The sequence below is a fragment of the Carcharhinus amblyrhynchos genome, chromosome 8 (genome assembly GCF_965287045.1).
Source record: "Carcharhinus amblyrhynchos chromosome 8, sCarAmb.v2.hapA, whole genome shotgun sequence".
NCBI classification, from domain to species: Eukaryota; Metazoa; Chordata; class Chondrichthyes; order Carcharhiniformes; family Carcharhinidae; genus Carcharhinus; species Carcharhinus amblyrhynchos.
The window spans coordinates 83,085,094-83,098,391 of NC_137331.1; the positions used below are offsets into that span (position 1 = coordinate 83,085,094).

At 40.4% G+C, this 13,298-nt stretch overlaps 1 protein-coding gene across 5 annotated transcripts in view; it reads left to right on the plus strand.

The window, feature by feature from the left end:
• Positions 1-13,298, plus strand: part of wwp1 (WW domain containing E3 ubiquitin protein ligase 1) — a 180,632-nt gene that overhangs the window by 159,320 nt on the left and 8,014 nt on the right. For all 5 annotated transcript variants that reach the window (XM_080194352.1, XM_080194353.1, XM_080194350.1 and 2 more), the window contains 2 exons: positions 1,316-1,436; positions 8,545-8,649. In XM_080194352.1, the coding sequence (XP_080050478.1) occupies positions 1,316-1,436; positions 8,545-8,649 (226 nt within the window). The remainder of the gene's footprint in view (positions 1-1,315; positions 1,437-8,544; positions 8,650-13,298) is intronic.

The window sequence follows — 13,298 nt, forward strand, 5'->3', positions numbered from 1 at the left end:
GGACTGTGCCACCCTGGCACTGCCCATTGGGGACCCCTTCCCCCACTGGCATGAATCCCCTGGCAGATTCAGTGAAGCACAGTGTGCTGGAAATTCACCTAACTGCCCAAAAACAGGCACACGTTGGGCACTTAGTTTTCATTTGGTAAGATCACTGCCCTTATATCTGTTTGCAGATTCTGTCAATTTTTTACATTAAAAGAAGTCTTTTAGTTTTTGAATGGAACTCGTCGTGAACTTATTGCGTTGTGGTTGCACATTTCCACCAGTAGCAGCCTCTACTAAACAGAAGTTCCTATTCTCCAACAAATTCTATTTCTCTTCTTTCCAAATTGCCTTATAATTTTTTAACTATAAGCAATAACACAATTGAAACATATAAAACAAGGATGGAATATATGATTTGGTTTATTTATTCCTTTGCTCTCAAACTATGCTTCATCTGAAGATGACACTTAACATGATTCCCCGCTGTGCAAATGCAGCAAAAATCAATAAGATTCTTTAATAACCTTCAGATGTGTAGCATAATGCAACATGTATACAACCAAACCCAATGTGCATCATTAACAAGCTGCACTGCAGCAACTTGCTAAGGTCCTTTGATAGCCACATCTGCCACCTAGAGGGACAGGAATGAATTCACATGGGGACACCACCATCACCACCTGAAATCTCCCCTTCAAGCCATGCAGCATCCTGATTTGGGATTATATTGTCATTACTTCACTGTGGCAGGGGCAAAATCCTGCAATTCCCTCCCAAACAGCACTGTGGCTGTACCTACATCACATGGACTGCAACAGTTCAGGAAAGCAGCTCACCACGTCAAGGGCAATTCAAACATGTCCTTGTCGATGATACTCACATCCTATGAAAGAATCAAAAAAGCCACAGAAAAACTAATTAGTTCATGGTTAAGAATACAACATTCTCAATGAATAAATCTAGACTCTTTTTGATTGCTTGGAATTAATCAGTATTGCACATTGTGTTAAATCATTGAATTTCTGATGTAAATACATTGGATAGTATTTTTAATGTCAGTAGAAAATGAGCTGAATCTGATAGAGTAATTGATGATTTCCAGCCTTTTTTATCTTACTTGGCTTTTTCATTCTCTCAGCTCTGGTGGCTATTATTCTCCACTCACTATGTTTAATACAGAATTCACATGCTTATTCATTTGATTTTGGCATATTGCTAATTATGCTTTCAGCAAATACAGCTCTGCCTTATGTTGTATTTTGGAGTAATTGTTTAAACAGTATTTATTTTGCATAGATATTTTAAACGATTACCTCTGCCCTTGCAGTCTCATGGCAGAATGGCGATTTTCTCGTGGCGTGGAAGAACAGACCAGAGCTTTTTTAGACGGCTTCAATGAAGTAGTACCTTTACAGTGGCTCCAGTACTTTGATGAAAAAGAGCTAGAGGTGAGTAAAAAAAAGGAAATAACTTAATTTTTTGAAGACTAATAGAACTTGCCAAGCAGCCAACACAACACTTTCAGATACATTACCTGCCTGATCTGTTATTTTATAGGGGGAAATTCCTTGTTTTAATTTATAATAAAATCCATGCTTGTATATAGATATTTTAAATCAAGTGCGGTTAGATTTTGAGAGTACAATATAAAGCTGTCTGACCTATCATGCCTGTGCCAGCTCTTTGGCAGAGCTATCCAATCAGTACCGTTTCTCTGCTCTTTTCCCATAGCTCTGTACTTGCAAAAGTTAATACTGAACCTGCTTTGAACTCCCTTTCAGATTATTTTGGCATAATCTGTGTCCCCCATTCTTTTGCTACAGGAAACGGTTCCTCCTACTCTGCTGTATGAAAGCTGTTTATGATTTTGAACATTGTAATTAAATATCCTCTAAACCATCTCTACTCTTAAGGAAAACAACTCCTGCTATTCCAAACCGTCCACATAATTGATATCACTCATTCCTGGCACCCTTCTAATAAATGTCTTTTATACCCACCCTGTGGTGTTGACATATTTCATAAAGTGTGATGCCCAGAATCAAGCACAAGACTCTAGCTGAGGCCTAACCAGTACTTTATAAAGGTTTAGCAAAACTTCCTTGCTTTTTTACTCGGTGTCTCTGTTATTGCTTTTTCAGCGCACTTCTCAACTTATCATGACACCTTTAAAGATTTCTGTACACATCTCCTTTAAAATTGTATACTTTAGTTTATATTGCCACTTCTCAATCTTAAAGTTAGAATGCTTCATTTCAAACATTGCTCTGTTAAATTGCATCTGCCATGAACTTGCCAGTTTTACCAGGCCATGTCATATTGGAATCTGTCATCATCCTCATAATTATTAAGTAAATCTCCTGAGTTTTGAGCCATTTACACATTCTATGGGGTGGCACGGTAGCACTGCTGCTTCACAGTGCCGGGGACCCAGATTCAATTCCTGGCTTGGGTCACTGTCTGTGTGGAGTTTGCATGTTCTCCCCATGTCTGCATGGGTTTCCTCCCACATTCTGAAAGACGTGCTGGTTAGGTGCATTGACTGGAACAGGCGGCAGACTGTGGCGACTAAGGGAATTTTACAGTAACTTCATTGCAGTGTTAATGTAAACCTTACTTGTGACTAATAAATAAACTTTACATTTTGAATTTATGCCCAGTGTAACAAAGTCATTAATATGGAACAAAAAAAGCTGGGTCCTCACATCAATTGCTGGGGATACTTCCCTTCAGATTGAAAAACAATTGCTCACCACAACTTTCTGCTTTCTGTCCCATAGCCAATTTTGGTTCCATGTTGCCATATGCCAATTCAATGAGCTTTAATGCACTTTTGCAAGCAAAACATAACAATGGTATTTTTAAAATTCTAATTTCTATTCTAACTGTGTGAAACCCTGGACCCAGAGACTGGCAAGTGGCCTACCATATTTCAGTGCTTCTCTGTGATTATCTTGTAGAAAGAATGCACATTTGCTCACACTATTCTCTAGTTTCCTGTCTCTCCTCATGTCCTTTCTGAGTTCATTACATCCACAAGACGCACCTGCTGTTCTCTTGAACCTCTTCCGCCTAAATTTCTGATTACGTAACTTCCCTTTTTGGTCACAATGTTTATTGATATTGTTGACTTATCAAAATTCGCTGGATTCTGGGGAAGTGCCGGAAGATTGGAAGACAGCTAATGTTACGTCGCTGTTTAAAAAAGGTAGCAGACAAAAGGCGAATTATAGGCCGGTTAGTTTAACGTCTGTAGTTGGAAAAATGCCAGAATCTGTCATCAAAGAAGAAATAGCAAGGCACCTAGAAAAGAATGGTTTGATCGAGCAGACGCAGCACGGATTCATTAAGGGGAAGTCATGTTTGTCGAATTTGTTGGATTTCTATGAGGATGTGACTAGTGCGGTAGACAGAGGGGAACCGGTGGATGTGGTGTTTCTCAATTTTCAAAAGGCGTTTGATAAGGTGCCTCATAAAAGGTTGCTACAGAAGGTTAGGGTGCACGGAGTTGGGGGTAAGGTGTTAGCGTGGATAGAGAATTGGCTGTCTAATAGGAAGCAGAGAGTTGGTATCAATGGGTGCTATTCTGGTTGGCGGTTGGTGACTAGTGGAGTGCTGCAGGGGTCGGTGCTGGGGCCTCAACTATTTACCATTTATATAGATGATCTGGAGGAGGGGGCTGAGTGTAGGGTAACGAAATTTGCTGATGACACGAAGATGAGTGGAAAAGCAAATTGAGTGGAGAGTGTGGAACGTCTGCAGAGAGATCTGGATAGGCTGAGTGAGTGGGCGAGGACCTGGCAGATGGAGTATAATGTTAGCAAGTGTGAGGTTATCCACTTTGGCAGAAATAATAGTAGGAGGGATTATTATTTAAAAGGCGAAAAGCTGCAGCATGCTACAGTGCAGAGGGACCTGGGGGTCCTTGTGCACAAGTCGCAAAAACCCCGTCTGCAGGCGCAGCAGGTGATCAAGAAGGCGAATGGAATGTTGGCCTTTTTAGCGAGGGGGATAGAATATAAAAGTAGGGAGGTCTTGCTGCAACTGTACAGGGTACTGGTGAGGCTGCAGCTGGAGTACTGTGTGCAGTTTTGGTCGCCGCACTTGCGGAAGGATATATTGGCCTTGGAGGGAGTGCAGAGGAGGTTCACTAGGCTAATACCGGAGATGAGGGGGTTGGACTATGAAGAGACTAAATAGACTAGGTCTGTACTCGTTGGAGTTTAGAAGGATGAGGGGGGATCTTATAGAGACATATAAGATAATGAAGGGGATGGATAGGGTAGATGTAGAGAGATTTTTCCCGCTTAGAAAGGATAGCAGGACTAGTGGGCACAGCCTCAAGATAAGGGGGGGGGCAGTATGGATCAGAGTTGAGGAGGAACTTCTTCACTCAAAGGGTGGTGAATCTCTGGAATTCTCTGCCCGTTGAAGTGGTGGAGGCTACCTCGCTAAATATATTTAAGTCATGGGTAGATAGGTTTTTTATAGACAAGGGAATTAAGGGTTATGGGGAGAAAGCGGGAAAGTGGAACTGATCCACTTCAGATAGCCATGATCTTATTGAATGGCGGGGCAGGTTCGAAGGGCTAGATGGCCTACTCCTGCTCCTATTTCTTATGTTCTTATGTTGACAGTTCTATCTCTTCAGGTACTGTTCTTCTCTTGAAATCTGTCATCATCACTCCTCAAATAAAACAAACACTTGACCCATAGCATTTTTGCAAATTACCGCCGCATCACCAACCCCTCTTTCCTACCTATAATCTTTGAATATGTGTCATCTCCCAAATTCATTCCTTTTTTTTCCCCCTGAACTTCATGTTTGAATTCCCCCAATTAGGTTTCCTCCCACACCACAGTACAAGGTTACTCTGCACAAAGTTTTGATGTTTTTTGCGACTGTGACAAAAATGATCTGTCTTTCATTGTCTTACTCTACCTACATGCAATCTTTGACATCTTCCTCCAAAACATCTGCAGTTAGCGTATCACCTACAATGGTTTATTTTCCCATTTCTGCACCTTTATTATTCCCCAAGGATCTACCCTTGGTCTCGTCATAATTCTCTTCTTTTTTTCCCCTTCGCAACATCACCTGAAAACAGATGCCATCACCGAAATGTCCTATTTCCACCTCCATACCATTGTCCAACTCCATCTCTGCCTCCGTTTGCTTGCTGCTGAAACCCCAAAATGTATCTTTGCTATCTTGGGACTTCACTATTCAATGCCCTCATGACAAATCGTCCATATTCTATCTCCATAAACTTGAAGTCATCCAAAGCTGTACAGCTTAAATGTACCACTATATCTTTAATACAATGATAATTAATTGCTACAAAGTGCTTTGGCACTACTTTTTGTTAAGCAAACACTATTTAAATGCAAATATGCTATCTCTGTAATCTCTTTCAACTCCACAACCCTCCTGGATGTCTGCACTCTCCTAATTCTGGCCTTCTAAGCAACCCTGATTTTCATCACTCTATCATTTAATAGATGGGACTTATTCTGTTCTGTACTCTGGAATTCCATCCATCAACCTCTCTCCTACTCTTCTTCCCTTTTCTCCATTAAGGCATTGCTTAAAACCTACCTCTGACTGAGCTTTTGCCCATTCCCATTAACATCACCCTTAAGTGGCTTAGTGTCAAATCTTGCTTCATAACACTTCTTTGAAGCTTTGGCTGCTTAATACATTAAGAGTGTTGTTTAAAAACAATCTTTTAAAGCGAAGTTTGTTCATTCCCTCCTTTCTAGTGCCCGTGCCTTTTTTCTCTCCTAGTTCAGAATCAAGTGACACTCATGGTTAACTTAAAATTTGTAATTGAATTCTAGACATTTCCAATGATTCTGACTGTTTCTGGCAATTTTAAATGTTGAGCTGTCGCCACAGTTATTTTCTTTTTCCTTACACTGGTAGTCAATATCAGCTGCAGTCTTTTTGCCAAATCCAAAAGCTTTGTTTTAGTCACCTTTTGTAAACTATTTTACATGATTTCCTCCACCCCGAGAACTTCTTAGCCTTCGAAAGAGCCATTATTCTACAAATCACTCCCTATTCAAACCTGAATACAACACCTGTAAAGAAAACACCAATATGCTCACCAATCATTGTCTTTAAGATCAGTAATCCCAAATCAATCAAGAAGTATAGATTTTAATCCCACAAGCGACAGCCCCAATTGTTATGGTTCAGGTCAAAAATTCCAAACTGTTTTATGAAGCCCACCTGGATCGTAAGTTTTGTATCTTGAATTCGGCTAGGATAATAGTATGATTCAAATGATCCACTAGGGAGCTTTAATCAAACAAATTTTAAGAATATATTTGACATGTATAGTAAAATTAGCAAGACCTCTTATCAATTACAAACAAGAAACAAAACTACTATAACATACAACACTTAACAAATGTATCTAATGTATTCTGCTTGAACCGATCCCATAGAACAAAAGGCCCTTTTCACGGATTTAACACAGAAAAAACTAATGCTCACATGACATTGGAATTGAGTCCTTTGAATGAAGTCTGCAGTTCTCTGGATAGACCCACAACAGTTCGAAGTCAGAACATCTTCCCAAAGTACTCGGGACTCTAGGCAAGACAGCTGATTTCTCCCTTCAGAAAAGCCAGACCTTGTTTTCAGCTAACCAGCAGAATTTCCAAAATCAGGGAAAGAGAGACTTCTTGGCTTGATGCCCCTTCTAAAACTAAAACTTAAACCTGCAGCTCCAAACTGAAAATGAAAAATGATCTGCCAAACATTTTTCCTTGTAACAATGCAGAGTCATAAACATTCCAGTAAAAAATAAACAGGTTTATAAAAGTTTGTTTACAATTGCAGAGTGCATAATTTTTAAAAAACTTCTTAAAGGTGTACTAACATCACAACAGATATTTATAAAGGAAAAGTTAAAGTGAGCGATTGTCCTATATGGGGAATTAATGATGGAAAGTGAAGAATACAGATGGATTGAACATGTGTTTTGCATCACTACTCTCAATGGAGGATACAAGTAATATCCCAAATAGAGCTGTAAATCACGACATGGAAGGGAGGGAGGAACGCAAGATGATTACCATCATCAGAGGAGTAGGCTCCTAGACTTAATGCCATGCACCTAAGGTCTTAAAGAAAATGCTTGCAGCGATAATTGCAACCTTGCAAAATTTCTTAGTTTCTGTAAAGATCCCAGCAGATTGGAAAATCACAAATGTAGCACTTCCATTTAAGAAAGGAGGGTGACAGAAAACAGCAAAGTATATACCCTTTGGAATACATTATTAAGGAAGTAGTAGCAGGATATTTAAAAAATCATAATACATTCAAGCAGCGACAGCTGCTGCTAGCCCACAGCACCTCGTGGTAACCCAGTCTTGAGATTGTAGATCATTCAAAATCTTTCCCATTTAGCATAGTGGTGGTGCCACACAGCATTACAGAGGGTATCCTTAATATGAAAATGGGACATTCGCTGCACAATGACTTTGTGGTTGTCACTCCTACAAATATAGTCACGTACAGATGCATCTGCGACAGGCACGTTAGTGAGAATGAGGTCAAGTATTTTTTTCACTCTTGTTTGTCCCTTTCGTCACTTGCCGAAGACCCATATTTAGCAGCTGTGTCCATCAGGACTCAGTCAGTTCAGTTGGTAGTGGAGCTACCGAGCCACTCTTATTGCATTCTACCCCCTTGCCATCCTCAGTGTTTTCCTCCTAGTGGGATTTGATATGGAAGAGTACTGATTCATCAGTTGAAAGGAGTGCGGGTGGTATGTGATAGTCAACAGGGTGTTTCAGGCGATCCATCCAATTTCATTCCTTTTAGATTTTTTAGCAGTTTGATAAAACAGAGTAGCTTGCTAGACTATTTCAGAAGGTATATAACCGCATTGCTGTCGTCCTGAAGTGAAACATCGACTAGATTAGATGAGGACAGCAGATTTACTTCTCGAAAGGTCGTTAATGAACCAGATGGGGTTTCACGGTCATCATTCAACTTTTAATTCCACATTTTATTTTTCTTCACTGAATTCAAATTTTACCATTTGAACACTGATCCCCAAAGTATTATTCTGGGTTACTAATTCAGTGACAATACGATTACACCTCTGCCTCTCCAGTCTGTGTTATGTTCATTCTTCCTTGGCATTAGTTGTGTTCCCAATGCAGTGTAATCTGCAGAATTTGACATGAAGGAGTCCTAAACACTATTGGGAGTGAAGAATCTAAGATACTTTAGTACCAGTCCCTTTTCCTTCTGCTTTCCTTTCCTGTGGGAAAGCAATACACCTCTCTTATAAACACACTCTGATGGGCCAGTTGGGATTGGGAACCACAAAGGTGAACAATCACTTTTGCCTGATTCCCTTAAATTATCATCACTAATTTGCCAATGAGTTTGTAATCCTAATTACCCTGGGGTTTGGCTGTGTTGGCAATATAACAATGTTTAATTTTGATTGTAAAATAATTAATTGACACTGATTAGTTGTCACAGTGCCCAATGTGGTTCTGGAATAAAGCCTTTATTGTCTATCTTTGCAGGTTATGCTTTGTGGCATGCAGGAAGTAGATCTTACTGACTGGCAGAGGAATACAGTCTACCGCCATTACACCAGAAATAGCAAACAAATCATTTGGTTCTGGCAGGTATGGATCACAGAATTGTTAAAAGTGATGGACATCTATTCTGAACTATACAATAATTATATGTGGATTGAATTTGTGTACATGATTTATGAGAGTAGCATGTCACATTAGCTTGGTGATGATGTTACTCTTATACAGATTTTCACTTTTCTGTTATTAGTAAAGGGTTTTTGAAATATTGTCTAAATTTCTAATTGGTTGTTTAAAATCCCTGGCACCACACAAAAACAGCGATTTATTGGATTACATGCTGGATTTCAGTCAGATCCAACATCTTGGTATATTATAAAAGGCACAAAAACAGAAAATGCTGGAAAATCTCAGCAGGTCTGACAGCATCTGTGGAGAGAGAATAAAGCCAACATTTTGAATCTGGATGACCCTTCAGATTTTTTGATATATTCCCTTTTCTGACAATCTGATATACATTTTCACTGAACCATATTTTACAGAGATTAGGATTAATTGTGACTGAGATAGTAGGATGAATTAGCTTGGCCATTGGTTGGCTGTAGACATCCAGCAGTGATTTTAAAAGCTATTCCACACACAGCACCATGCAATGGTTGGTTGATTCAGTTCCTCCACTCTATTGATTTCCTGATCTCCTCTGTGATGCCAAGGAAAGCAGTAGCTCCCTGTAGGAAAGAAAGAAATCTTGCTAAGAAACTGACAAGTGTGTACTAGTGAAAGTTGAAAGGTTGTGTGACTGTAGAGATCACTTCCATCATTCATTTTTAGTCTTCTCTAATATTAATCAATTTCTGGGAATGAAAGGGATAGTTTCACACAGCTAAACTGGAGCATCTCTCAAAGTTGTCTCTCCAACCACCTTCTCACATGGTTACCCCTGGAGTCTGCTAGAAATACTCTTTTTCATCTACATGTTCTGCCTTGATAATACTATCTTGGCATCTTGAGGGGAATTGCTTGATAGAGCAGACGCAGCACGGTTTCGTTAAGGGGAAGTCGTGTCTGACGAATTTACTGGAGTTCTATGAGGATGTGTCTAGGGCGGTGGATAGAGGAGAGCCGGTGGATGTGGTCTTTCTTGATTTTCAGAAGGCGTTTGACAAGGTACCTCACAAGAGGTTATTGCAGAAGGTCAGGGGGCATGGAGTTGGGGGTAGGGTGTTAGCGTGGATAGAGGATTGGTTGTCAAATAGGAGGCAGAGAGTAGGGGTCAATGGGTGCTATTCGGATTGGCGGTTGGTGACTAGTGGAGTGCCTCAGGGGTCGGTGTTGGGGCCTCAGCTATTTACCATTTATATAGATGATCTGGAGGAGGGAATGGAGTGTATGGTGTCGAAATTTGCTGATGACACCAAGATTGGAGGAACGGCAAATTGTGCGGAGGGTGTGGAGAGTCTGCAGAAGGATCTAGATAGGCTGGGCGAATGGGCCAGGAACTGGCAAATGGAATTTAATGTTGGCAAGTGCGAGGTGGTCCACTTTGGTAGGAATAATGGTAGGAAGGATTATTACTTACGTGGAGAAAAACTGCAGCAGGCGACAGTGCAGAGGGACCTCGGGGTCCTTGCGCATGAGTCGCAAAAACCCAGCTTGCAGGTGGTCAGGAAGGCGAATGGGATGCTGGCCTTCATAGTGAGGGGGATTGAATATAAAAGTAGGGAGGTCTTGCTGCGGCTATATAGGGCATTGGTGAGGCCGCAGCTGGAGTACTGTGTGCAGTTTTGGTCGCCGTACTTACGCAAGGATATTTTGGCCTTGGAGGGAGTGCAGAGGAGGTTTACTAGGCTGATGCTGGAGTTGAGGGGGTTGAGCTATGAGGAGAGGCTGAATAAACTAGGCTTGTACTCGTTAGAATTTAGAAGAATGAGGGGAGATCTCATTGAGACATATAAGATGATGAATGGGATGGATAGGATAGAGGTGGAAAGACTCTTCCCGCTCAGAAAGGACAGTAGGACTAGAGGGCACAGCCTCAAGATAAAGGGGGGGGGCAGTTTAGAACGGAGTTGAGGAGGAACTTCTTCACTCAAAGGGTGGTGAATCTCTGGAATTCTCTGCCCATTGAAGTGGTGGAGGCTACCTTGCTAAATATTTTTAAGACGCGGGTTGATGGGTTTCTGATAAGAGAGGGGATTAAGGGTTGTGGGGAGAGGGCGGGAATGTGGAACTGAGCCATGACAGATCAGCCATGATCTTATTGAATGGCGGGGCAGGCTCGAAGGGCCAGATGGCCTACTCCTGCTCCTATTTCTTATGTTCTTATGTTCTTATCTTTAAATATGCACTCAGATTACACACGTATCTCATGAGACCAAACTACCCCTCCATGACCCTTCTGGGTTTCTTCATTGCCTGGAACCAAAGAATAGCACAACACAAAGGAGACCAGTTATCCCATCGAATCTGCAATCTTTTGAAGAGCAATCCAGCTAAACCACCCAACCCCTCCTCCACCACCACCACAACCCATCAATCTTTTCCCCTATTCCTGAAATGCTTTCTTCTTCTTATCCAACTCCTTTTGAAGACTAACCTGTGTCCTTATCAAGCAGTGAGTTCCAAATCTTAAATACTTGTTAAAACACTCTTCCTCATTTTGTCTCTGCTTCTTTTGCCAATCACCTTTTTATCTGCCTTCTGGTTATTGACACATCAGCCGTTAATCTAAATTCCACATGATTTTAAACACTCATTTAAAATCTCCTCCTGGCCTTAATAGCTCAAAGGAGAACATCCCCAGTTTCTTTAGTGAGTTGATCATCTCGATAACCATGTGAGTAAATCTCTTTCGTATGCTCTCTAAAGCCTTCACATCTTTCTTAAAGTGTGATTTCCAGAACACATCTGTGTTGCTATCATTGCTTGTTAAATATACAGTATTGGGTGAATCTTTATTACCTCTAATTAACATTGGGAAGATCAAAAGTGTTATCTTTAGTCCCTGTCACAAATTCTGCTCACTTACCACTATATCTAGCTGACCAAGATTGTTTTCAGCAAATGCATCCATTTCTACTTTGAACTATGTCTCTCACCATGTACACTCTCCATGACAAACAGCACCTTCTTGAAGCTCAGTCTCGGCCCAGTCATCATGGAACTCTCATACATCACTTCAAAGCTTAGTCAGTTCAATGCTGTCCTGTTTTTTTACCCTTCATAAACTTAAGATCATCCAAACCTTTACTCCCCAATATCCGATTTAGCACAAAAATCTGCTTGCCCATTTTCTTCTTCCTTCTCATTCCCATTTCCCCACCTCATCAGTGTACATTGATGCCTCCTTCCCTAATGCCTCAAATTTAAAAAATCACTTGTCTTTAAATTTTTTCTTGGCGTATATCTTCTATCAATCTTTTATTCGTTTGTAGGGCAGGCCAGCATTTATTGCCCATCCCTTGTTGCCCTTGGAGGGCAATTGAGGGTCAACCACATTGCTGTGGCTCTGGAGTGTAGGTTTCCTTCCCTTTAAGGACATTAGTGAATCAGGTGGGTTTTTCCGACAATCGACAATGGATTCACGGTCATCAGTAGGTTCTTAATTCCAGATTTTTTTTATTGAATTCAAATTCCATCATCTATCCTGGCAAGATTTGAAGCATGTTAACATCCTCAAGTCTTACTGCCCCCAAACTCTTCATTCCTCAGACTCTTGACTGTTGTTCATTAGAACTCTCCTTTCATTCACCCCACAAGTGCTAGCTATACTTTTGGCCCACTCTTTGAAATTCCTTTACTAAATTCCTCCACCTTCTTCTTTAAGACATGCAGCGTTATGATGGTATTAAAAACTTTATTTAAGTCATGTCATGTCAGAATCTTCTTTCCTTAGCTTTCTTTCACCACCTACTCGGTCTGGCTACCTAGCAAATTAAAATTCGTTGAATGGATTGCCCCTCGTCATTTTCTCTATCTGCCATTTTTGAATCACTCGAAAACTTGTTTGAGAATTTGCTCATCCGGATCAATATACATGATCTAGAGAACAGTAAGGATTCAGATATTAATGTGGTAAATGGTAGAAAGTCTCCTGTATTCCTGGAAAATACTCTTGGAAATTCTCTTGTTTAGTCCACCCACCGCATACAGACTACAATAGATTTCTACTACATATATCCAAGGTATAAAAAATGCCCCATTTTACAAGATTTCCAATTAGCTTACTCTTTTAACCGCTTTTAATAATTTAATAGCTACACCTTGAGCCAGACAGCAGATTTTAATCAGATAACTAACTTAATGTAACAAGTTGGCAACAATAGAGCAATAAGACGGGTATGATGTTTGATAAACGGGATACACATCCAAAATATTGTAACCAGTATATTGCATAAGATACAGGAGCAGGCTATTTGGCCCTTCAAGAAGTTGGCTTCCCAGCACAGTGTATTTCCAATACTTTCTATTTTGCAGCTTTGTAAAATCTTATCTAAGTTAACACTATTTTTGATAAGGTGAATTACAGTGAACAGATTTTTCACTAGTTTTGATCAGCTAGGACTTCCTGATCTGTTCTCATTTCTAACACATTACTCAATTAGTTATAGCTTGAGGAGTATAAACCTTAATCACGATTCCTTCAAAACTCTTCACTTGTGTGATAACCAGATTTCCAAATATCTTGGATCTGTCTGCTTTCAGACTGACCGTAAACTGTAGCCTTATTGATTCCAGGC